Source organism: Lipophrys pholis (assembly GCF_963383615.2).
Source record: "Lipophrys pholis genome assembly, chromosome: 10".
Taxonomy (NCBI): Eukaryota; Metazoa; Chordata; class Actinopteri; order Blenniiformes; family Blenniidae; genus Lipophrys; species Lipophrys pholis.
The window spans coordinates 29,349,111-29,376,195 of NC_137640.1; the positions used below are offsets into that span (position 1 = coordinate 29,349,111).

Here is a 27,085-nt window from a genome sequence, read left to right on the forward strand (position 1 = left end):
ACTGTCGAGGGGATAGCCCAGCACAGGGGCTGAGGTCAGCCGGCCTTTCAGATGTTCAAATGCCACCTAGCATTCATCCGTCCAATTAAAACGTGCATACTTTCTGGTGAGTTTGTGAAGCAGCTTGGCAATTGTGGCAAAATCTTTGACAAAGCGTCAATGGTACGAAGCTAGGCCAACGAATTGCCGTACTTCAGAGACATTTCAAGGTGTGGGCCACTCAGTCCTCTTCTGATCTTTTGAGGGTCGGTGGCGACACCTTTTGCGGAGATGATGGGCCCCAGGTAAGACACTGGCTCTCAGAAAAGGCAACACTTTGAAGACTTAAGTTTCAGATTGGCTGAGCGTAGTCTACAAAACACTTGACTAAGCCGCTCCACCATTTCAGTGCCGTCTCGCCTCAGGACAGTGATGTCATCGAGGTACACCAAGCAGGTCTCCCACTGTAACCTGGCCAGGACACGGTCCATGAGTCTCTGTAATGTGGCCGGCGCATTGCATAATCCAAAGGGCATCACATTCCATTCAAACAGGCCCTTGCGGGTGCAGAAAGCAGCTGCTTTTCAGGCTCTCGTCATAATCTCCACTTGTCAGTACCCTGATGTTAAGCTGAAGTACCTGGTGGCAGAGAGTGTGTCCAAGGTGTCCTGGATGCGGGGCAGTGGGTAAGCATTCTTTATGGTTCTCTTATTTAAAGGCCTGTAGTCGACACATAGCCGGGAAGTCTGGTCCTTCTTCCTCACCATAACGACTGATGCTGCCCAGCTGCTGTTACTGGGTTGGGCCACACCACTGCTGCAGCTGCTAGTCTGCTGCAGTTTGTTTGTCTCTAGCCATCCTGCGCAGTGGTTCAGGGGGATCAGGGGTGGTGAGGAAGTCATGTTGCATGAGGCCAGTACGCCCAAGGTCAGTGGGCTCCGTGGAGAAGACGTCACTGTATGTACGTAGCAGATGGGCCAATATCTCGTGGTCACCTCAGGGCAGATTAGCACAGCTCTCATCCTACAGGATCTGCAGATGGTCGGGTACAGAAACAGAGACAGAGGCAATGGGTTCACGGCCTGGTTGGGCCAAGGGTGGTTCGAGCTCGACCTTTTCCAATACTGTGGCTGGTTGTTGGAATCTTGTGACAGTGCCTCCCTTCAAAGTGACAGGTAAGGCACTGGAGTTGAAGACTCTGATGAGGATGCTGCGCCTGTACGATGGCGCGAGCCACCAGAACGTGGTGCCTTTCGACAAAACCTTTGGTTGGGGTCAGCATCAGGTCTCCGTCAGCAGGATGACGAAGACGGGCGGTGCCTGGAACTACATACTCACAACTCGGCTCCAACACTGTTGTGCAGGCCACCCTGACGATGTGCAACTGGGGCTGGTTGCTTGGGTTAAACTGCGGTACCTTCTCTCCAAGGAGTGTAACCTCATGGCGACCATAGTCCAGGTGAGCACCTGGTTGTGCTTTGGGCTCAAAATGTGATGGAGGAGTGCACAGTGAATGCAGGGGGCATGGCCTCAATAGCCCTGCAGTAAGCAGTGCTGTGTGCATGTGATTGAGGAGTGTACTTGCATCACATCTGGTTGTTTTAGCCAAGATTATGCTACAAGATTATGCTACAGTATATTTTCCGCTAGCTCAGTTGGTAGAGAATGAGACTCTTAATCTCAAGGTACTGGGTTCATGTCCCACGCTGGGCGTCACCTTCCGGTGGGCTCACCACCTGCAGGAAGGTTCTTAATCGGTGCAGTGTGATCTGGGTGGCAGTGCTCAGACTGCCACCCCCGCGACCCGGAAACGGATAAGCGGGAGAAAATAGATGGATGGATGGATATTTTCCCCAACTATATCTAAGTTCCCTGTTGAGGGCCAACCTTCAATTTTGTAAATTTCTGTTTTATTCCTATAAATTCCTGTTAATTCCCAGTAATTCCCATAAATTCCCGTTAATTCCCATGGAAAGTTTCCAACTTAGAAAATGCCTGGAATTTTGCAACCCTATTCATCATCAATACTCATTTTACTCACAGTCATGAAAAATAATGCTCATTTCTAATGTGAAGGCTGCAAAACTTTTATTTTGTGCACTTTAATTTCCTCTGTGCACACAGACAGTGATCCCTGGAAGGGTTTTTGGGTCCATGCAGTGGTGTTCAGTGTTTTCAACGTCTACCTGTAAACCAAGCAGTAGCTGAGCCAGAAAAATGTCAGCGTGTTCAGAACGAGCATGTGATTCTCCTGGGGACAGAAGTCACCAGTATCAGAACAGAAAAATGTCTCACTGGAAAAAACGTGTTCATATAAAAAGGCAACAACAACAAACATTTTTAAATTGCTCAGGATCCAGGTTGTATCAGATGCTCTCATCATCGAGCTGCCCCCATTCTGTTTGTTTTCTCCCATACCCATGAACTCATGCAGTCATTGCTGTCACCGGCTCCAAAGCTGTTTTGCAGCTTACCAGGTACCTGACCTTTGTGTCCTGTAATATGTCACATAACACAGCACACAACATGCACAACATCTAAATGAATAGAATGCATTATTCAATGAAATTACGATCTCACAAAATAAAAGCCACTAAAGCCACGTCTGTAGTTGTGGAAAAAATTGTAATGTTAAGAATGCCAAGTTAAAAAGATTTCATGTTAATAAAAAGTTATTTTTTTAAGCTTTAATTTTAGGGCCGCACGGGGGTGCAGTGGTTAAAGGAGACATATCATGCTTTTAAATCCTTCCTTTTTACATATAAATCATACAGTTGTGGTCTATATAAAGCGGAACTGCAATGCTTGGGTCTGAATTCCTCATTATTAGAGCTCCACGGGCCCCTTTTCAACCCCTTTTCTGATGTGCTTCTGAGAGCAACTCGTTTCGGGGCGGTCTCTTCAAATGCAAATGAGACACTTCATACCCCGCCTCCTCTCCAGGTTGCAGAGGTGACACTCGGTTCAACGTCACCCTGTTCGGCCATCTTTGTAGTTTGATAGAACAGATACAATTATCTAGCGGCGCAGAAACTTTATATTCACACATTATTTACAAAATGTCAACGACGGAAGATTTGTCCATCCAGCCATACATGTTGGAGCCAGAGTCGGACCCGGCGGAGCGAGATGAAAATGACGATGATGCACCTGCAGAACAACGTCTTCATATGGATGTAACGCAATGGTGTGTTACTATATTTACACTAACTTCTCCATCCATGCCCACTACTACAATACTGCCTGTATTACAACGACTATTTAACACAGAAGTTACATTCTAATCTAAAACGAGCACACAGCGCTAACATATGAAGACGGTGCAACTGCTAATGCTAACAAAACAATGACAGGGACGTATCATCACACTTTTTAACGTTATATACAGATTACCGAAGTGCTCTGTTCATCGTCTCCATAGATAGAAGGAACTGACCGCTCAATCAGACGAAGTCTTTCGGCAAATCCTTCTTTATACTGGCGGAGGTTGCTGAAGCAGTCGTCCTTAAAGTGCTTCGCGCACACAAAAATGACCTTACCCACAGATGTGGGTACATTTCTGTGAAAAATAAAACTCAACCAGGCACTTGGAAAAGGTTCTGATGCTGGGAGACGGTGTAACGAAGCTTGTGGGTTACTACATCCAACAACCGAACATTTCGACTTATCCTCTCGTAACTTCGGCACCCTTCGGTTGGACTACAAAATCGCAGCGAGAAACAAAAATGGCGGATTGCTCGAAGTGTCGATGTCCTAATTTGGCAGTTCCGCCGGGAATACTGTGACGTAATAGTTCAAAAAACGTAATAGAGAATAGAAAAATCGAAACGGATCGCAAAATATGACCAAAACAGAATATAAAGATATCAACGGAGCACCTGAAGAGACTACTTTGAACTTTTCTGTACTTCTAAACACTCTAAATATACAACAACATGCATTTAAGGGCTAAAAAAGTGGATTTAGCATGATATGTCCCCTTTAAGTGGTAAAAATAACCAGTTGGACAGAAAATATAACAATAATCAAATCAATATAATAATCAGCATATGAACGAGGTAAGTTCAATCATTTTTAAGCAATGCACAATTAAATTAATTTTTCTGAGTTTCATCATGATGACATAAAATAATTTTCATGATTACACATTTTTAATAGAGCCCCAGATATTTGATCAGTTAATTTTACGCTCCATTCATTACAAGGAGCACAGAGGCTTTTTTCTTTCTTCCTTTCTCTAACAACCAATCAGCTTTCAGCAGACTGGATCACACATAGCAACAGGGTCAACCTCACCTCCTCACTTAGATAAAAGTTGTTGTCAACTCTTTGCTCAGAGTTACTCTTAGAAACTTCCTGAATCACTTTTAAGCTAAGATTCCTTGCCAAGAACATTTAGGCTAAGTTAGGAGCTCTGAGAGACTCTGAGACGCTTCGTGAATACGGGCACTGATCTCTCCTCAAAAACATAATCCAACCTTGCTCAATCCAAATTTTAATACATATGTGTGACAATGGCTATTTCTTTGTTATACACGCCTCATACAATGCACGTTACAAGAATTATATCAAGACATTTTAAGCAGTGTCCCCAGTGGATAAATATTCTGTCTAAATGTAAGTTGTTATCACTATTCACCACCTGACGCTGGATTGGTATGTGAGTCTTAAGTTGCATTCATCTAAATACCAACCTGCCTCAAAATAACAACAAATTCAACCTGCAAGAAGCCACAAGATCTGGCCAGAGACAACAACAGCCTCCACTGTGTTTCTGTCAAACATGCATATGTATTACATATGAGGGGCAAAGAAGAGAACATAACTAACTAACTAACTAACTAACTAACTAAATAAATAAAACACCTTGGCAAAAAGAGCACCCCCTATCTGCACGTGCCTGCTCTGTAGTGCATTTGATGACTCTGACTTAAATTAAAAATAAATGTATGTATGGACGGACAGACAGACAGACAGACAGACAGACAGACAGACAGACAGACAGACAATTTTTATTCACCTTTTTTGTATGTGTTTGTATTTTGTTTCGTATCTTTTTCTGACATGTCTGGAACGATAAAGAATAAAAACAAAATGCTTATCTGCCAAATCAGTGAAACCCCAGTGGACACCTTAGGAAGAGAAATTACTTAAAAAAAAAAAAAAAAAAAGCAACACATTTTATTTTGTAAAATCATTCCTGAAAGAGCTACTGTGAAGCTCTGTAAGCTGTATTATTGACTCTTGACACCCCTGCTGTAATCAACCAGTCAGGCAAACAGAGGCACACAGAGGCACACAGAGGCACACAGAGGCAAACAGAGGCTCGCAGCCGCTCTCATTTCGGGGTATTTTGCTCCTGTAGGGTAACAACGTCCAACTAAAGCTGGATTGATGGTTGCTATGGAAAATGTCCACAGCAACGGTTTGGGGGCGGGGCCATAATCTTCCTTTGACTTGTCATTGGACAGACGTGTTGAAGGACAGTTCTGAGAACCAATCCACGTTGAGAAAACGAAGACGACCCGACGCAAATGCGTGAAGTCTGGGCTGAAGTTTGTTAGAGAGCTCCGGGGCCGCCGCGGGTGCAGTAGGAGAGACCGATGGTGAGCAAATGTTAGTCAGAATAACGTTATCGCACTACTTTGTTATGAGATGCCACAGGACTCCGGGGTTGTTGCCTTCACGGCGCTGTATTTCGCTCGGGTGTTGTTGCTCCTCCGTGTAGTGTCGCGGCCGCAGCTAGCTGCGTCGTGCTACCAGGTCTGTTGTTTCTCAGCATCACAGCCTGAAGACCCGTCCAGCTCTGTCCGGCAGCAGCCCTCACTCCAGCACAACTTACACATGGAATGAAGGCACGAGGAGCACTTGAAAAAAATCTAAAAAAAACAAAGTGGACCGTTTCCAGACTGTCGAAGTGAGGCTTTCTTCCGCCCTGGTTGTTGGATGTTTTGCAGACCCTGCATGAGGATCCAGTCAGAACATGGACAAGTACGACCAGGTGAAGAAAATAGGCGAGGGCTCGTTTGGAAAGGCCATCCTGGTGAAATCCAAAGTGGATGGACACCAATATGTCATCAAAGAGATTGGCATATCTAATGTGAGTTGATGTGCTTTTATTGCTCAAGCTTCACAATCTTCCTCCTCTTATACTCTCTATTTTGTGGTTTGTTGCTCTGACACATTTTGCTGTTTCTTGCTGAGCAGATGTCAACTAAAGAGAGGCGGGAATCCAGGAAAGAAGTGGCAGTACTTGCCAATATGAGTCATCCCAACATCGTGCAGTATAAGGAGTCTTTCGAAGGTATTGACCGCATCTAAACCGCAGATTCACTGATTTGAAAATATTCCAAAGCATCTCACATTAAATGACTCAGGCAACTGGACCTGACCCTGTGTCTTGGAAGACACTTCACCCAGCCGCAGGGTGTAGCAGCCTCATGGCGCTGAGTATTGCATGTTCTCCCCCTTTCTTCTGGGTAATCCTGTCACAGTCCAAAAATATGTGTAAGAGGTTAATTTGTGTGTGGTTGGCCTGGCGACCGGTCCAGGGTGTACCCTGCCCACGCTGCCCACCCTGCCCTCCTGACCCACGGTGGTATGGACAGACCTTTCACCCATGAGCTTCATCCATTCGTATCGTTTCTAAAAGCTGCAATCTTTCCAGTTGTCTTTCACACCATTTTGAGGGTGCTCATCTTAGAATTGTCAAAGTGACTTTAAAAATGGAATGGCTCTCACCTGGAAGAATGTGAGATGCACAGACAAGAAGTCCACAAATCTATTTCTGCATTGCGTGTCTTAACAACTTACCACAAGTATCCTTTTTCTATTTTCAGAGGGGGGCTGTCTTTATATTGTTATGGACTACTGTGAGGGTGGAGACTTGTTCAAGAAGATCAACTCTCAGGCAGGAGTGCTTTTTCGAGAAGAGCAGGTGAGCTTCAGTCTGTTTTTTAAAAGACACATGAAAGCTAAAGATTCACAGTAACAAATGTAAGTACAGTGTTTTAGGGAATGTGTGAGGATCCCTGTGGAATTGTTACACCTTGAAATACGGCAACATTGATTTTTAGATTTCTTTTTGCATCAGACATGCTACTCTGCCTCTACATGTAGAGCTACAAAAACCTAATATCAAAATCGTTATTTTATCAACGGGCAGTGTTTCAATAAATAATTCTCAGGGTCCAAATATGTCTGGAAGTCCAATAACGTCTTTGTGTTGCACTCACATCTGAACATGACTGTACCTGTTGACAGGCCATCAGAATGTTATGTACTGTGTTGATGTACTGACCAGACCTGTACCATGCCATTCACGGGCTTCTTTCTTTCCAAGATCCTGGATTGGTTTGTGCAGATTTGCCTGGCACTGAAGCACGTTCATGATCGGAAAATCCTCCACAGGGACATCAAATCACAGGTTTTCTTTTAGCACAGCAAAATCCACTTGTCGGTGATGATGGTTGTCCAAGTCTTCATGATTTGCTTGCAACTCTTTCATTGATTTCTCCACAGAATATCTTTCTGACAAAAGATGGGACTGTACAGCTTGGAGATTTTGGAATTGCCAGGGTGTTGAACAGGTATGTACCCCGTCAACTGGAGTAATCTGTGGATTTCTTTGCAGTAAACAAAATATAGTGTGACTCATTATCTCTTCTCTTTTTTTAGCACTGTAGAATTTGCAAGAACGTGCATAGGAACACCATATTACTTGTCCCCAGAGATCTGCGAAAATAAACCATACAACAATAAAAGGTACTTAATCATCTTAACTGTTTACATTTTTTGACCGTTATGCACGAGACGAGCTGTGTCCACAACAAATTGTGAGTCTTGCAGAGTTAGGTGGTGGCTCTAGGATGACTCGAGGATATCATGTTCCCCCTTTATTGAGTGAACCAGCATGTTTATATCTGCAGCAGCAAGCCAGAACTGATGTCCTCTTTAACTATTTAAGTATGCATGTCATTAATCCACTGTGGGTACAAGTAGTCTATTGCTGCATGTTTAGCTCAGTTTTGAGGCTTTTCATTAGTGCAGTTATCTTCCGCCGCCAATTTACATTGAGAAAAGTAAAGGACATCTGATTGGTTTAAAAGCTTTTCAATTGAATGTAAACTTACCCCAGAATCTATCCCTGCCCCTGTTTGTTCTCTCCTTCCATTTTCCTTATTTCTCCTTTTGCCTACAGTGATATTTGGGCCCTAGGGTGTGTCCTGTATGAAATGTGCACTCTTAAGCATGCTGTAAGTATTACGAGTCAGCTGTTTATTTATTAATGTATATGTAATGTATCCTGTGCAGCATTCCAGTGCCTCACAGACTGAATTTCATCTTTTCTTTGTATATGGATGAACTAGTGTTTGATCTGCAGCCTCCTCATAAGTACCAGCACGTGCGATTGTCTGCAGTGGTTATAACTCGGTACATTTTTCTTTCCTCAGTTTGAAGCTGGCAATATGAAGAACTTGGTTCTGAAGATAATCCGTGGCTCGTACCCTCCCGTTTCTGTTCACTACTCCCAAGACCTGCGCTCTCTCCTGGGGCAGGTGTTCAGACGTAACCCTCGAGAGAGGCCATCAGTAAGCACCATCCTGGCCAAGCCGTTCCTCTCCTGTCGAATAAAGAAGTTTCTTCCACCTCAGGTAGTTGCACACATTTAGTTGTGACTAATATGGTTTCAAAGTATCTGTGTGTGAGATACTTTGGCAAAACTGGAATACAATATTTATATTTGTCTTGTCAGACGTAGAAATGTGTTTGCTGTCTCGGAATAAGCTTGTTCATACCAAAGCAGTGTTGATCTGCACTGTTGTTGCAGTGCCCCTGAACAAACGAATGAAATCACTGGTCTCACTGTGCTGAACCGTCACTTCCAAGGCCACCACAGTGTCTCTTCCAGAAATGAACATAAGAGTGAACACAATTGATTCCAGTTGCTCAAATTTGCAACGTAACAGCTGAATGTCCCAAATCTCACTTAATGATTATTTTGTTTTATTTAGTCTTTGTTGTTGTTTTTTTGTTGTAGATCATTGCTCAGGAATTTCGCCATACTTTTCTTCACAAGCAGCCTAAAGTGGGTGTGGCTCAGGTGCCCTCAGGTAGGCGAACTCCTCACCGATCCCTCGCCTGCTGTCTGCTAACCAACTTTTTAGACTTTATTACGAGATGTGACTTCATCTAGCACTTTTCAAGATGCTTCAAACTCTTCACATGTTGTTGGATTAATAATCTGTGGCTTAGTTACCTCCACCAAGGAGGGTATAAAGTCACTCGCGTTTATTTGTCTTTCTGTCTCTTAAGAAAAACTAAAGAGTGGCTCTCCATAAAAATTGGTACGCAGGTGCAATTTGATCAAGGAGAAGCCATTATATTTTGGTGGCGATCTTGATCCAAATAATTGTTACAACATAAAATTTTTAATTATTAAATAAAATCATGGGATCACCAAACTGAATAAATGAATATAGGCAGTTCATCTGGATGTAGAAGAAGTGTCCATGTCGACGCTTGGCCGCGGTCAAAAATCTCTGATTGCTCTTGTTTAATTAATGCATAAATCCTTAAATATAGACCTTGATTAGTTGTAACATAAACTGTGTATTTATTCCAAGGTGTTTGAGTCTTTGTAACATGAAAAGCAAAAACAATGGGCCTTGTTTTTTGTTTTTTTTGCCAAATTCAAAGTATAACAATACAACTCAAGTAAAGAAAGAATGTGTAGCGAGTGGATAATTAGTTTTCTGGCTGTATTGTGTGCACGGGCAGGGTCATCTTTTAAATACAGCCCTCTTTTTTATTTTATTTTATTTTTGTATGAGCCTCAAATTTGGAAAGAGGTTTTGCTGACCATCTCAGCAGCTTGATCATTGTTTTCTTGTTTCTAAGGTGCCCGTGCCGTTGTTTTACTAAATATTAGACAATGAAAATAAAACACTTGGTGTTATTTCTAAGAATAAAAACAATTGGATATAAATACTATTGGACCTGTAAAGTGTATACAGAATGTTGTGGCTTCCCAGGAAAAAGAAAAACGTTGGTTCCTAGTTCTGCCTTGGCCGAGTGTCTAAATATAAAACTTTCAGGTTTTTAAGAATGGCCCAGATGCACTCTTATGTTGGTTATCAATTCCACTTTATCTGTTGCAGTTAAAGGATCTAATGGATCACACATTATTTGCAATTATATTTTGACTGAGGAGAATGAATTAATTGATTAAATTGCTTGCTCCATATCGCTCCTCTCAGCCCAGAAGATTACAAAACCAGCCAGTAAGTATGGAGTGTCTTTGACTGTGAGGAAGGCGTCAGATGGAACCAAAAAGCCTGCAGAAAGGAAACCAGCGGTTGCACATAAACCGGTCAGTGAGCTATGGAGGTTGCTCTTTTTTGTTGTTGTTGTTTTTGCTTTGCATCTCTGTTTGGCATTCAGCCTCCTACCTGGATAGTCGGAGTCCTCCTCCCATTTCTGTGTGAGTGTATGTTTTTACGTCGGACTGTATTGGCCTCTGAACCTCGTTATCATATGTTGCTCAGGCCCCTCTCCCAGCAGCCCCACAGAGGAGAGTGAGTCAAGTGGCGGAGGAGAGGAAAAAACACGAGGTACAGCTGAGAGTCCCCACCTGGTTCCCTTCTTTGTCTCTCGTCCATTCACTCGTACACGAAGGTCTTTACCGCTTTTCAGTTCTACTAATTCTCATTACGCCCGAAACCCATTGTTACCCACTCTCCACTCTGGGATCATTCGGACTGCTCTACTGGGTTTAGCTCTTTCTTTTAACCAGCTCAACCTTTAACCTCTTTACTGTCTGCCTGCTTTGCAACAGAGCTAATGCTTCTTGATCTGAGCCAGTTCTGTTAGTTTTTTTTTGTGTTTCAAATGCTTGTGCCTTTCTCTGCAGGAGGGCATCAGAAAGAAGAGGATGGAGTTGATTAAGAAGGAAAGAAAGAGAGAGCAGGTGAGAATATGTTGTTTTTTTCTTTCCCTAAACCGTGTTGCTAGTTTGAGTCAGAAGTTTATTGACCTGTCTCCTTCAGATGTTCCTTCTGAAAGCTGAGCAAATGAAGAGATACACGAAAGAGAAGGTATCAAACAGTTATGTTTTGATTTTTACATTTAGAATGAGCAGACAAACCATTGAAATGATGCATGTAGTGGTTATCATTTTAACCCGTTGGAAACGTTTGATATTTTGCAGATTACTAGAATAAACCAAGCCAGAGAACAAGGCTGGAAGCATGTCTTGAGTTCTAGTGGAGGGAGCAGCCCGGAGAAGAAGGTAATGAATGGATAGTTTCAGTTATTCTCCTACTTTCTGAATATCAGGTTTCAGTTGAGTAAATATTTTTGTAGCAAAACATATAACCATATTTTTTACTCTTAACCAGTGTTTTGTGGGCCGTAGCAAGAGTTCTGCCGGTGTCGGCCTCCCTATCCAAAGCACTCTCCAGGCCCCCATTCCAGCCTACGTGCTGAGCAAACGCCCTTCTGAACACTACCACTCTGCTATGGACCAAATCGCTAAACTGCAGCCTAAAGAAATCGGCAGGGACGGCTCCTCACATGGACCACGGAATCCCACCCGGTAAGGTAAAATATGTCATCCCTAGTTAGCTTTCTCTGTGCATTAAGTCACTAACTGTGTGTGTGTGTGTGTGTGTGTGGCAGAGGAATACCAGCTGCTGCCGGCCCAGTGTTGCCAAACAACCGAGCCCAAGGCCCCGACCCCAACGCCATCAAGCGAGAGCTGCAGAGGCACGTTTCCAAACAAGCTCATGTTAGTAGGTCAGTCGATGCCACATCTGGACTGAACCGCTGCATCCTCTTTCCAGTGTGACGGCCGGTCAGAGTAACTGCTGCTGTGTTGCATTTCCAGGCACCGCAGTCAGATGGCAGCCGAACGGGCCGGGCAGGTTGAGGAGTTTTTACAGCGGAAGAGGGAGGCCATGCTCAACAAAGTTCGTGCTGAGGGGCAGCTGGTATGTAGTGTGACATACCCTGGTACTTTATGGGTAACCTACTTAGAAAATGAAATGCTGATCTACAGCCACAACTGGCTGTGGTTTTATTTGGAGGAAGAGGAAAAGTAATCTTGATGTTATGAATGTAAAAATTTAAAGTCCATTCAGAATTTACAGTCTTGATATTGAATCAAGGTTTCAACAGCAGAATTGGATTATTTGTCGTATCTACTACCTTCTTGGAATTTCTAACCCTGCAACTGACAAGTGGTTTTCTGATCAATTATTAAGCGATGTTGAAAGTTTTGGTCTATTGGATAATCGATCTTATCAGCTTTTCATTGTTGCGTAACGTTTTGTTTGATTTAGACGTTGAAGATTATTTGCTCATGTGAAACATTGAAATTTAAAAGTTGTGCTTCACTCTGTTAGAACACACCTCGGGTGACAAAAGTTGATGACTCAAATGTCAATATTGCCAACAGAATATATTTAGTTCCAATTAAAGAGAAAACATTCTGTGTGCGAGTGGTTGGTTTCTGCCGCTGGATTTCAGCTGATGGTAAATGTCGCCTCTTATTGTGAAGGTGTACATCCTTCTAAAGTGTGGTCAAATTAAATGGTAAACAGGGAACCCGGCAAAACCTGGCTGTAATCTATGGAAGCCGGGCTGGTGTGGGTCGCTGCAGGAGGCCTAAAGTCAACAGGGAAGAGGAGGTAGGAGCCAATGCCTCAAGTCATCTATGACCGGCGTCACACTTCACCTCGCTCGTAGCACGACTGGCTTGGCACGCCTTGTTTGTCTGCTCACAAACCCTCCCTGGTTATTCCATCATTCAGCCTGGCCGTTCAACCTCCTGCCCACTCCTTCCATGAGCTTCGGTGTCCCACTGCGTGCTGTTGATTTATCCCAATAATGACTTCTGTCCCATATAAGTAACCATTTCAACTTTGCGTTTTGTCATCTTGAAGGAATGCATTTGTTCACCATTGTGCTTTATTTGAACGGCTGTTAACATTATCATTGTTTCAATACATCCAACCTTGTATCTGCACAATGGTTCACTGTTCACTCTGTAACATTTCCATACTTTTCTTTTCTCAGGAGTACTTGGCGAGACTGAGGCAGATCCGCTTGCAGAACTTCAATGAGCGCCAGCAGATGAAAGCCCGACTGCGAGGAGAGAAGGTACTTTGCTCCTACGTGAAAAGTCTGAGTAAGCCTGTAATCAAAGTGTTTTCAGCACCGTCTCACAATTCGTTTGTACTTGTCTCTCAGTATGATAGTGATGGTTCTGACAGCCAGGGATCCACCGAGGAGGCAGAACACCGGAGAAGGAAATTAGAAGCTTTGAAAGTGAGTCTTCAAGGAGAATGCTCTAATTAAACTACACGACTTAATGCACTAAAAACTGTGAGCCGACGAGTGACGTGATGTCATTTCATCCAAGTTGCACCTTTTGTGACTTCTTCAGCTTTGCTGTGTAGCTGCTTGAAAAAGGACCACAGTTCAATTTCACCACTCTGCTTATAAGATAAAAGAAGCTGGTACATTGTCTAAAATGTGAATTTAGAAATAATGTGACGTCCATTGCAAGTATGCTGTTGGATTAAAATTGAAAAAAAAAAAAAAGATGTACAGTCCATTTGCTTTCTTATTTCCCCAATAACCTTTGTCTGTCTTTCTTTTTGGAAGAAGCATCTGACACCATTTATATACCTAATGAAAGGTCTGACCTGATGTGCTTGGTTTAAGCTTCACAAAACTTTTTCAGTCTTTTCTCGTTCCTGTTCAAGAGATTTTCTGTTGTTGTCATGGGCATCAAATTGAAATGCTTTTCTGTTTAGAAAGATAAAAAGATCCAGCATTGGACACGCTGTCTTTTTACATTCGTATCCCTTTCTGCCTGTCTGTGCGCCTGTCAGGCCCAGGCCAACACCCGTGCAGCAGTACTGAAAGAACAACTTGAGAAGAAGAGAAGAGAAGCATCAGAGAGGGAAAAGAAAGCCTGGGAGGATCATGTGAGCATCTGTTCTTTGTTAAATCCTAACATTTCTGTGGCTTCAACTTTACCTGCTCTCACCCCTGCATTAGTTGAAGTCTTGTCTAATCTGAGCTGTTGTGATCTTTCAGCTTGCAGTTCGTGGTGTTAAGGTAGCATTGTGTAGTGCAGCATCGTCTCCCGCCAAAAGTCCTAGACCCTCCCAACCAGATCTAGCTGCCAAAGCCCTCGATTTGCCTCCATCCAAGCTCTCCACTCCAGCGATATCTTTGACTGTTGCTCTGAAGAACGTTGGCGCTGTCAGTATCTGCTTGCAAACTTTTAGTTTTGTTTGTTATATTAGATTAATTGTCAGCTTTAAGCTCTTTGCTCTTTGTTTGGTAGATTACTCCTCTTAAAGAAAACTCACCTAAACCAGAGGTGGCTACAGAAATGCAGAGTGAGAAGAAGATGATTCTGCGCAGGCTAAACCAGAACCTCAAAGGCCAGGACACTGTGGAGGAGGTGGAAGACTTGCATCCGGCCGGAGCAGAACCAGGCCCCGTCCCCCAGCAGGACCAGCTGGACGCAGAGAAGCGTCCTTCTTCAAATGGAGACCGGAAGAAGTGGGAAGCAGCAGAAATGCCTGAACTCCCTGTGGCTCAGCAAACCTTTGAAGAGACCTGTGCAACATCCAGTGAGTACAGCCTTTACAGGACGAAGCACTGAGGACGGTTTACACTACCGTACCGTCTCAGACTGGAGGTGAGCAAAGGCTTAAAGAACTGTATCTCCGTGTAACAGTCAGAAATATTCAGACTGCTGGTCCCTCTTTTGTACAGATTCTCATAGTTCATATAAACCAACCTCTCTTTTCCATGCATGTTAATGCTACGACAATGACTTTCTCAGTCCTCCTAGTTTATCCCCTGGTGGCACCAGCAGCATACGCTGGTGGCCTATACACTAACAGCAGTGACCACACGTTGCACCAGTCATCACCTTCGTGTCGGTAGAGTTTGATGTGCGGCCACACTTGATATGCGACACCTGTTGTGCTCACTGGCATTAAACAGATATGAATGTTGAAATTGTCTGGAGAAGGCATACAGTGATCATCCATAATATTATGGCCTGTCTCATGTGACGGTCGCCCTTCTGCTGCTAAACTAGCTGCGCCCCGTCTAGCTCTGGATTCCACTGGACCTTTCAATGTGGCTCAACGCTATTTGTGACGTCTGTGATGAACATGCATGGTACCAGTGGCGATAAATCCAAATCCACACTACTGGGTCACTTGCCAGTTTCTATCAGGTTAACCGTTTCTAATTTTCACTTCACTCAGGTTCACTGTATTGAAAGATTTGTAAAAGGTTTATATACATTATACAACCAACAATTGTATACATTTCAATATGTACTGCAAAGCAATTCTTCTCAATGGACTTCTTCTCAAACGTTCTAAAAGCATTTTTACTCACTTTGTCCTCAATGTCTCTAGCCATGTCGGTGTCTCCTGAAGAAAGGCCGTCCACTGGAGGGGACAGGAAGAAGTGGGAGGCAGGAGTTCCATTAGTCCTCTGTGTCGCGCAGCAAACCCTGGAGGAGACGGGCATCATGACCATCGGTGAATGTCACACCTCGACAGAGAACAGGGTTCTTAAAGGTGTGATGCCAGTTTTCTTACAAATTGACTTTGTTTCCCCTCATTTCTTTTGCTCTCTCTTGCATAAAATGTGTCTCAGAACAAACGGCGGGTGAGGTTATCCAGATGGGTGAGCTGCAGGAAGAGGCTCAGAGGAGAGACGCTCAGGTGCTCAAAGTGCTTCAAGAGGCGGAGCTTAAGCAGCTGCAGCGGACCGTCACATTGGAAGAGACATTTTCTCGTCCTGGTTAGTTTTGATGGAGAAGCATGTCATCTTTAAAACAAGTTAAATATAATTGATCAAAAGTGGTAACAAATGTATTACAAAGCCATAGATTACCCTAATTCTTTCATCACATAAATTCAATTTAGATGAATATGAGTACCAGTACAACAAAGGTTAATATTCCACAACTTTGAATTTTCAAAGAGCGCATCCTTTATGTATTATCAATAATTATTGCCCCTTTGTCACACAAATACATCCTGTTGTACAGTTCTGCATGGAGAAGACCCAACTGGGAACCACTGCTTTAAAGCAGGGAGGCCACAAGGCTTTGCCTACCCTGTGGTTGGGGGGGGGTGACATGGGTCTGAATCCCCAATGGCAGTTTGGATTGGTACCATACGTGTAGAGAATGTAAATCTTATTATGGTGTTTAGAGTTGTTATTTTACTGCTTCACTATAATCTAATTCCTCTCTAGATAAGCATAACCAGCCTACAGCAACCGGTGACCATTTGAAGATACCGGGAGAAGCGATGACTTCTGCTGCTGACCCAGTGCCTGTCGCTGAACACCAGAAACCGTGTGTCGCTGGTGTAGCGCCGATGACCACGCTGCCACCCAGTATCACTGAGACTGAGAGGGGTTAGTGGTTCACTCAGTTTGAGATTCAACACCTATGTATCTTCAGCTCTGTGCAATCATTATCTGACTTTATTTAGATCCAGTGGACATCGAATCCCTGCTTTTGGGGGAGTGTCCCAAACAGGCTTCACGTCCCCCAACTGTTGTGCAACGGGCGTGGGAACAGGAAGCCCACCAGCACATGTGACTATTTGTTTTCATGAATTTGTATATTTCTACAGAAATGTAATATTTTCATTTAGATAAAAATAGGTCAACAATTCTGATTATAAGCCATTTTTAAATCCAAGTCAAATGTGTGTGAACTGAAATGAACTGTATTTCTGTCATAGGCCACCAGGGGGCATGGGAGGACCAACGGGCACTAAGGAGCCTGCGACTAATGCTGAGAAGTCAACTGAATCATCTGGTGAGATTAATGTGTAGCCAGCCGTGGCTGCTTTTTTTCCAGTGTAATTATAATCTTGATTAAATCTGCTGTCCTTTACCCCTCCCCAGGTTCAGCCCAGCATGAGGAGCCACTCTTTATGAAGCTGTGTTCCCCGGCCCACCGACGCACTGCTGCCCTTGCAATTCTCTCAGCTCAGTCCTCCATGGATGAATCGTCCTCCTCTCTGGCCTCTCGCTCACGCTCCGTCTCACCTCTACGCTCCAAGCACCAGAATGCCCTCCTCATTGGTCTCTCCACTGGCATGTTCGACGCCAACAACCCCAAGGTGATCATTACTGGCAGAACTTTGCATTTTTTTCAATATATTGTCGGATGAATTGAGAGACAGAGAGAGGAAAGGCTTATGGTCTTGATGCAGGTTTGGGCTTTATAAGTTGTTGGAGTGATCTACTGGAATTCCTCACCTGTTCTGCTGCCTGCTGTCAGAGGCTTGTGTGGTATTTCAAGGAGTCCGGTCATCTTGATTAATGTGGGGGCTGGAAATACGCCAGCGCCATTAATCACAGGGTCTGAACCTGCTGTGGGTCTGATAGGATGGAAGGAGCATTCATCAACCTAAACCTTTCATAACCTCCATCAGGGACTTTCAGATCAACATAGCAGAGCTCAACATTTTTCAAAGTCAAAACCCGCAGATCATTCTACCGACCTCTGGTTCTGAAATCACATTTTATTTATAGACGATCAAAACAAATCTATTCACTAACTTGTGTGTTGACACCAGTAATGCCGGTAACGCATTACACCCGTATGACCACTTTATTGAGTAACAAGTAATCTAAGGCATTACTATTTCCAAGCCAGTAATCAGATTAAAGTTACTTTTCCAGGTCACCTTGCATTACTGTTATAGCGTCCAACAGGACCAGTTTCTTGTTTGCAAAGCAGCTTTATTATTAAATGGAACCGGGCTGCTCCTCCATTCTCCTCCAAAGGGACACACAGTGAGTCAGCACGCTCACCTGACCGGCCCCCTTCTCCGCTCTCAGCCAATCACAGACCAGCTCTCTGTAGTGGTGCATTCAGGTGACACAAACACAAAACCTTAACCCAAGAACACAACTGCAGAGGTGTTACACTATTTCTGTAATTTTCCTGAGTAAAAAGATTTATTGGCAGGAAGCCCCGCCCCTTTTTTGTTTTGTTTTTAGCAAAACCGGTTTCCTTTTTTACGTTGAGACGGCGGGGGGTGTTGTTGGCAGCTGCTGAAAGTAACTAAAAATTGACTTGTTTTCTAACTTAGTTACTTTTAAAAACAATCAAAGTACCTCAATTCTCAATTACTTTTTAAATTAGTAACTCATAAATGGATTACTTTTTCAAGGTAACTGTGGCAACACTGGTTGACAACTCTTTGGTCAGTCTGCTAAATCATGTATTATATTAAATATATACAGAGAAAGGTCTTGGGCCTTCTTTATCACTAGCCCAGTCATGACATGCGTGATTACTGATTACCCTTTGTAATTAACAGTACCATCTCCAAGAAACGCAGATTTTGAAAGTCCAAAGTGTCTTTAGTGTCATAAATACACGATGCACAAATTTAAGCCATGTTCCAAATCATAGTTGTGGGTTTTTTTCCCCCATTGCAACAGAAACAAAAAGTCTTGTTTGTTCCAGGTTAAGCTTTGCAGTGCAGTCCCACACTGACAGTCCTTAGAAATGGAACTGCACAACTTTCACTAGATATTATTCTAGTTAGGTTTAGGAAGATTCTTAGATGGATAGGCCATTTTCTTTTTCCTAAAGGGCTGAGGATAAAATGAATATTGTGGCGGTCTAGAATTCCCTCTCTCACCACTATACCTTAGTCACCCTCGGACTTGTCAGGGGCCCACATAAAGACTTGGCTTGTTTCTGTGTGCTGTACTCCACAGATGCTGCGGACGTGTTCTCTGCCAGACCTCAGTCGAGTCTTTAGCTCTCAGCAGGAAGCAGCAGTGACCAGTAACACTAATGCTGCTCCAGACAACAATCTGGAGATCGAAGACCTTGATGAGGCAGCTAAAGATGACGATCAGTCAGAGACTGAAGAGTAAGTTAACTTGTATTCATGTCTTTGCTTTTATGTTCTGCACTGTATGGCAGAAGTTCTGAAATGAAGACTTGATCTTTGAGTGCCTCATTCATTATATTATTCACCGTAATGTATATGGATTGTAGATTTTCATGCACACATACAGTGACATTATAGCACCCACTCCTTTAATTTGGTTCCTGAATAGTATTTAAGGCAAATTCATCTGAGGAGAAAAGTGTTCATTCTTAGTTGCAGTCATCTATGGTAACTGAATTCTCATGGATGACTGTCTTTCAGTTCACTGTTTGTGTTGTACTGGCTTCTGTTGACTGCCAAGAGAACGTAAACTTTTGATCTTGATCAAAAGGAATTGATGCTGAGACTTTCCCAGCTTCCATCTTGATATTTTCCTACAATTCCTGAAGTTCAGGAAAGTCTTTAAAAATGTGTGATCATTTATTTTGTTGTTCATGGGGACTTTAAAGTCAGCATAGCTCTTTGCCGTCTTGATCTTGACATCAAAACCTATGGCCTCCTGTTATAATGCCTGACCACGCACTATCCACTCGAGGGTCTTTCCCATGTCTCCATTCAGTAGAAATGCATGCAGCTTCGCTGGTGTCTTCTGTGCACCAATAGCAGCGTCCGATGAGTGGAATGTACATTTACTATGACGAGCCATGGGAAATGTCAAATCAAGAACATACCGCTGTTTTTTTTTACCAAAAATCCATTGAAGGAGTCCTTAGATAAAAGATCAGCATACTACATCTTCTCCAAGGTCTCTTCTACCATAACATACAAGGTCCCTATAACCAGGGATTCCCAACCTTTCAAACAAAACGGGCAGACGTCTTCACTTGCTAAGGAACTAAGTTCAGTGTGATGTGACTGTGCTCTCTTCCTCAGTGCATACGAGGATGAAGATCTGCAAGACATCAGGGCGTCCATGGAGAGACTACTGCAAGAAGAAGGTGACATGATGAGGGGCCCGCTGGAGGTCGGTGCTGGAGACTTCAATGGAAACCCTCCAGAGAGCACAGACCAAGAAATATTCGACAGCATCGCTGCTGAAATTGATCAGGACAACAATCAGATGGTTGTAGATGAAGATGAGGAGGAGGAGGATGATGACGACGATGATGAAGAGGAGGAGGAAGAAGGTGATGAGGAAGAGGACGAGTATGAAGAATGTTCAAATGGAAGTCCTGGCGATGAGGAGGTTCTTACCAACGGGGAGGGAGAGGAGCAGCGCAGCAACAACGGTCATCTGAATGAAGAGTGGCAATCAGGTAGAAGTCAAGGGCATCAAGTTATCAGACTCATTAGAGTAACTAACCAACTGAAAATAACAGTACAGATGAAAAGGTGGGAGCCCCTAAAACAACTTCTTTGTATTTTATGTGTTTGAGTGATTTAACATCTTTTCTTCTTTATTGCAGAACTTTGATTTAAACAACAAATAAAGAACTAAGCACAGTTAGATTTCCTCATCAGCCTTTCATGCAGAGTGGATTTACTGAAAACACTGACTATAGTTTACCAAATGGGTTCATTGCTACTGTGTTGGTTCACTGTATTTTCTAGACCTTAATGATTTGTGTGTTTTGTGCTCCACTACAGACGACAGCGGGGAGGACCAGGGCGGAGAGGCCCAGCATCATGACAGCATCTTCAGTCGACTGGAAGAGCTTCGCTTCAACCTGGAGCAACAGATGGGCTTTGAAAAGTTCATTGAAGCTTACAATAAGATTAAGGTATGAATAATGAAATCCTCTTTTAAAATCTTGAGGTTGCCCCAACTATCTGACTTTTGAGTGCTGAAATACAAACAGTGATTGAATAGACAGACGCCTTGTCTCTGCACTCAAGGCTATGCACGAGGACGAAGATGAGAACATCGATCTGGGATCCAGTTTGGTCTTGAGCATCCTGGGAACTGAGCATCAGCATCTTTATCCCAACATCCTGCACCTTGTGATGGCAGATGGAGCATATCAGGAAGGTTGGTGGTGGTAGTGTGCCGTAGGCTGGAGAGCAGCGTAACTTCTTGGTAATTCCTTTGCTCTCTTCTGGAGTATTTTCCTCTACAGGTGGTAGTAATGTGAACGGTCATTGCTCTGTTCAGCAGCTGTATCAGATTACACTTCCATCAGTGTTTGAATGAGCTTCTGTTCTATCTAACAGACGTTCATGAACTAGTAGGAAAGCTATGAGTGAAAGTGTCATTTTCAAATATATACAAGTTCACAATTCATTTTCCTAAATTACATTAATTTCTGTATTTCTTTCAAACTCCCTCAAATACATGGGTCCTTTTGTAGACAAACGTGGGCTGTTTTTCATAGCAAGTCTTTGTTACATTTTCATTCCAGCTTGCAGATAAACAAAAAATAAATATATTGGAAATATACACTATATCGTCAAAAGTATTTGCTCAGCTCTCCCAATCATTGATTTCAGGTCTTCCAATGGCCACAGGTGTATAAACTGAAGCACCTCGGCATGCAGACTATTCCTACAAACATCACAGTGAAAGGATGTGTTGCTCTCAGGAGTCCAGTGAATTCCACCTGGTGTAGTGACAGGAGTCCTCCTGTGTGACAAGTCCAGCAGGCATTAGCTCACAATGAACTGTTAGTAGTACTAGAACAAAGTAGAAGCAACAGCAACTCAGCCATGAAGTGGACGGTCACGAGAAATCACCACAGATGTTGAGGCGCATGGTGCGCAGCCGTGGCCAACTCTCTGCAGAGTTACTAGCCACAGACCTCCACACCTCATGAGATCTTCAGATTGGCTCCAGAACGGTGCGTAGAAAGCTTCATGGAGGGTTTTCATGGACGAGCTGCTGCACATCACCAAGGTCGATGCAAAGCGTCGGATGCAGTGGTGGAAAGCCACTGGACTCTAGAACAGTGGAGACGAGTTCTCTGGAGTGACCAATCACACTTCTCCATCCTGCCGTGTGACGGACGGTCTGGGTTTGATGGGTTCCAGCAGAACGGTACTTGTTTGACTGCCTTGCAGCGAGTGTAGAGTTTGGTGGAGGGGGATTACGGGGCGCTGTGATCCAGTCCTGACCTCAACCCGACAGAACAGCTTCAGGATGAATTAGAGCAGAGACTGTGATCCAGGCCTTCTCATCCCACATCAGTGTCTCACCTCACAAATGGTCCAAATCCCCAGAAACACTCCTAAACCTTGTGGAAAGTCTTCCTAGAAGAGTCAGAGCTGGTATAGCTGTACATGGTGGAGAGACACCATGTTCAGTCCTCTGGTGAAGGAAGGGGACGTCACTCAAGTTCATCTGTGATGAAGGCAGGCGAGCAAATACTTTTGGCAATATGGTGCAAGTTAAAGTTCCATTTTATTCATTTTTGCCTCTGAACCTTCAAGTTAGATATTAATTTGTATTACAGTTTTGATCTTCCTGGAAGAGACACTTCATTGCGCTGGACAAAGTGTTGAGTTCAGGTTGAGTGTTGCTGAGAGTCACACTGGGGTCACAGCACAAAGGGAAAAGAAGTTTTCTGGTGGGAGGGGCGTGGGAAGATTAGCATCAGGAGTGGAGCAGCCCTCTGAGACATCCTCTCCCTGACGACCTCTCTTTGATAAATCCTTTGTTTTCTATTTTTACGGTCTTGTGAAGGGGAGATGCCTGATGTAAATGTCAGATGCTTGCCTGGAGTTCAGTGACAGATGCATCTCACTGCTCCCACAGAAGCAGCACTTGGTTAGAGAATCAGAGAACAACCGAGGCGTAGTCTGCCGAGCACCGCCACAAAATAATTATCCAGCACACTCGGTACCCAGATTCCATTCAGAGAAAACGCAGCAGTGAACTCCAGTTCCGTCATAATAAATGTAGTTTTCAGCAGAGTCCCATCTCTCCTTCAGACCAGAGTCGATGTCAGTTGATATTCAAATGAGGCTTTATCATGAGTTATAGTTAGTGAGTTACCCCAGTTTGCGTCACTGTCACCAATGTAACAAAGGAGTGCCTTCAAAATGTGTGCAGTGGGCAGATTCTCATGTCTACTTTGGATACTGAAATGTGTCCTATGGTTCAAGTTTCGACAATGAGCAGGGACGGCGTCTGATCCGTTGCAAATGCATAATGGCTTTAATAATAAGAGTAATTGAGTCCAGAATTATAATGTTGGACCTGCTCTGCCCTTCACTTGGGGATAAAGCTGCAGATACTTAATAAACCCAGAGGAAAGACTACATCAATTCCTCATGACCTTATACATTAAAAACAAAATGCATTGGGTGACTGCTTTCTGCTGCTCAAAGATGGTTGTGCTCCACCTGTGATCCACAAGACACTTCACTGCAGGACAAACAACCTGTCGGTGTACAAACATTTGCTTTCCACCTGTGTCTCGAGTTCTAACTATCAGATATCCTTTGATTCTGTACACATTTTGCACCACGTGCCTCCAGTGACCTTTGCCTCGGTAGTGAATAATCTGTCCTAACGTGATTCTCTGTATGTTCTCTCTTGTAGATAATGAAGAGTAATGTTCTGTGCAATGGAGCTGCTGGCGGCTACGACAATCTGCTCACTACCTGATGTCTTCCCGTGATGTGCATCATAGGCAGAAGGGTCTATGCATGAAATGTCGCAGCCACACCATGCGACTGTGTTTCAGGCACACTTGCATGATGTATTTAAATCACTCAAGACTGTGTTTCATACTTTGACTATCCGCACGGAATACTATTTTATATAGCCAGTGTTGATTCAGAAGTGTGGCATTATTAACCAAAGTTAACTTGAAGGTTCTGTAAAAGCTTCCGAGAGTGGCGTGCTGTTTCTCTCTCCCGTGTTTTCTCTTTGTTGTCGTCCCGGTTGGACTCTTTGTTCGTAAGGATCTGGTCCTCTCAGGTGTTCTCTCTCTCTCTCACCATAACTTTACACAGATTCACTAAAACCAGTGGAACCTCCTTTTTTACAAAGAAAAGTCTCACCAAACAACAAACATTTTCTGAACAGTTTTACAATGTTTTCGTACCATTTTAATAAAACCATTTTATTTGATTTGTTTTTCAGTGAAAACAGTTTTATGGCAGGAAGGTACTGTAGCAAGCTTAGCGGGCGCCACGTGTGAGCCAGGTCAGATTGATATAACAATTAGAAACTAACGATGATGCTTTGATTTTAAGTTAAATATTGTAAATCTTTATTAAATTAATAAACAGAATTTTATAAGAACCTCTTGAACTTCTCTTTCTTTGATAAATGGACTAATGCCTTCTGAGATCCTTGCCTATCAAAGTAAAGACGCTGTTCACGGCCCGCAAGGCCTCTGGCGAGTATTGTGTTTATCCACAGCCTTTCAACAGCAACTCGCCCTTCTGTCCGCTGACAAGGTTTATTTGCAGTCACAGGCACTTTGGAAGAATATAACACAAGCATTCAGTGTTCTAACAGCAAAGATTGAGTGTGACAGGCGTGGTGGGTGTTTCCTCTCAACTGGGACACCACCATGTAATTGACTTCAGCAGTGGCACCTTATCAACAAGAACAAACAAACCAATTGCATAATTGAGCTTTGCAGCTTTTCAATGAGCTCCTCAGCTTGATTACTCTCCCCTGCGTTCACTGGGAAACAGAGACTTTTTCAAAAGCTACAATTTTGTCAGATTCATCGTTTTCAAATGCAGCTTGTCCAATGTGGAAATATCTTCTCAGTAATGCTGATACAAATCCACACCTATAGTTTCGGGTTGCAGGAGGACGTGAGTGAGTCCAAACACAAAGGGACACACAGTCCCACGCCTTTGGAGCAGTTTAGAGACACTGACCCCCTCACACACATACGAACGTGTAGAATTCCACACTGAAAACTTAAACCTCTTTATGTATATACACGGTCTAATATAGATGGTGATGTCTTACAAGTACCAGGATGTTGACCTGACCAATAAACCAGACCGGTCAGACAACACCACGGCATTGTGCAAGAAGTGTCCGAGCGGACTCCACCGCTCAGGAGACTGGACCTTCTGAAGACCTGTGGCTCTGGGAGCATCAAACCATCTTCTCCGGTGAGGTCGGCTGGGGAAGCAGCATCTCCGCAGTGGACAGGAAGACACTCCACAAAATCATTTAGAAGGCCAGCTCGGTCCTGGGATGCCCGGTGGGAGAGGAGAACGATGCCGAAGCTCTCTTCTCTAATGAACAATGAACCAAAGACGCCCTGAGTGAACCGCAGACCTTCACCCAAAGAGTGAAGGAGTGATATCGTAAGTCCTTCCTGCAGCTGTGACACTACAACCAGCACTGCCTGACACACACACACCCAGGACAATTCACTCACTACATTTTTCACGCTTGTAAGATTGAAAATGATGTCACGGTCATTGTCTTACATATTTTTTACTATTATTGTTTTACATACTTATTTATTATTAATTTTCTTTTCTTTTGCTACTTTTCTATTCACTGTCCACTTCCTGCTGTAATGACATTTTCCCATTGTGAGGCAGATAAAGGATTATCTTGTCTTAGCTGAACTATGTTGATTTTGTTGTTTGTAACTCTCTGATATTGTTTCTATTTAGGAAGTAAATTGTATTTGTATAGCGCTTTTCACTGACAGAGCCACAAAGTGCTTCACAATAAAAACAGAGGAAAACGTCTTAAAAACACAACAAATGCCAACAATCAGTGGCAGCGTGGGTCCATTGCTCTAGGATGCTTTTGCAAATAAATGTGTTTTTAGGCTTTTTAAAGATGTCCGCTGAGTCCAGAGAGCGCTGGTCCAGTGGGAGTTCATTCCAAAGTCGGGGCGCAGCAGCTTTGAATGATCGGTCTACCCGAGTTTTAAAGCAGGTATGTGGAACCTTTAACAGGTTCTGCCCAGACGATCTCAAGCTCCGAGTCGAGCTGTAGGGCTTCATGAGGTCAGCAATGTAAGGAGGAGCTGGACCATGTAGGGCTCGAAAGGTTAGCACCAAGATTTTATATTGAACAGGAAGCTCAGCAGGGAGCCAGGGAAGAGATCTTAACACAGGGGGAAGATGGTTCCTCCTGGTGGTGCTGGTCTAAAGTCTGGCGGCTGAGTTCTGGACTAACTGTAACCGAGCAGCTCTTCTTTGTTGAGGCATGTGAAGACGCTGTTGGGACACAAATGCGTGGATGAGCATTTCGACCTCTTCTCTAGACATCATGGACCTGAGCTTGGTGATGTTGGGTAACTGAAAGAAGCAGTTCTTTACCAGCTGTCTACAGAGATGATCCAGGGACATGGACTGGTCAAAGATCAGCCCTAAGTTCTTCAGCTTTGTTTTGGCTGAAAGGCTCAGTTCACCCAGGTTCTGTTTGATAGAGGGGGGACCACTATCTGGGGACATAATAAGTGTCTCAGTTTTGGCAGAGTTCAGTTGAAGACTATTTTCACTGAACCACTGCTTGACTTGAGTGAGACAGCTGATGAAGCAGCTCAGTTTGTGGACCTCGGAAGATTTAAATGAACAGTACAACTGAAGATCATCTGGTGGTAGGACACGTCACTGGATTATCTGACCGAGAGGAAGAACATACAACAAGAACAGGAGAGGCCCCAAAACAGAGCCTTGGGACACACCGTACAGCAGATTGCCAGACTCCAACATTATATGGTTGACTGACACTCTGAAGGTTCTACCTCTCAGGTATGAAGAGAACCATTGAAGCACTGGACCCGACATTCCAATCCAGTCACGTGACCTGTTTATCAGAATCAGGTGGTGGACTGTGTCTCAGGCTGAGGAGAGGTCCAATAGGACCAACACCGTGCAGCTCCCTGAGTCTGCAGACATCATGATGTCACTGGACACTTTCAACAGAGCAGTCTCTGTAGAGCGGTGTTTACCAAACCCTCTGTGGAGCGGTGTTTACTAAACCCTCTGTAGAGGGGTGTTTACTAAACCCTCTGTAGAGGGGTGTTTACCAAACCCTCTGTAGAGGGGTGTTTACCAAACCCTCTGTAGAGGGGTGTTTACCAAACCCTCTGTAGAGGGGTGTTTACCAAACCCTCTGTAGAGGGGTGTTTACTAAACCCTGATTGAAACACATCAGAGATGTTATGAGACTCCAGAAAAGAGGAGAGTTGCAATGAAACCACTTTTTCCAGCAGTTTGTCCAAAAAGGGAAGTTTAGAAATGGTCCA

General features: G+C 43.7%; 1 protein-coding gene across 2 annotated transcripts; it reads left to right on the top strand.

Moving 5' to 3' along the window:
• The first annotated feature begins 5,506 nt into the window (after positions 1-5,506).
• On the top strand, positions 5,507-23,969 carry nek1 (NIMA-related kinase 1). Of its 2 annotated transcripts, XM_080474168.1 has the most exons (34): positions 5,507-6,079; positions 6,187-6,283; positions 6,819-6,916; positions 7,322-7,405; positions 7,501-7,568; positions 7,657-7,743; positions 8,180-8,234; positions 8,433-8,633; positions 9,020-9,092; positions 10,239-10,351; positions 10,527-10,592; positions 10,892-10,948; positions 11,028-11,075; positions 11,189-11,269; positions 11,379-11,575; positions 11,659-11,775; positions 11,867-11,969; positions 12,582-12,668; positions 13,057-13,140; positions 13,231-13,308; positions 13,878-13,973; positions 14,086-14,253; positions 14,339-14,630; positions 15,435-15,560; positions 15,679-15,825; positions 16,285-16,449; positions 16,527-16,632; positions 16,782-16,858; positions 16,948-17,165; positions 18,781-18,938; positions 19,833-20,215; positions 20,547-20,680; positions 20,796-20,928; positions 23,437-23,969. In XM_080474168.1, exons 1-34 carry the CDS (start codon positions 5,963-5,965, stop codon positions 23,448-23,450), a joined length of 4,128 nt encoding a protein of 1,375 aa, XP_080330294.1. In that variant the 5' UTR covers positions 5,507-5,962; the 3' UTR covers positions 23,451-23,969. The 2 variants fall into 2 exon arrangements, with proteins under 2 accessions (XP_080330294.1, XP_080330295.1); XM_080474169.1 differs by lacking the exon at positions 10,527-10,592.
• Positions 23,970-27,085: the final 3,116 nt, after the last annotated feature.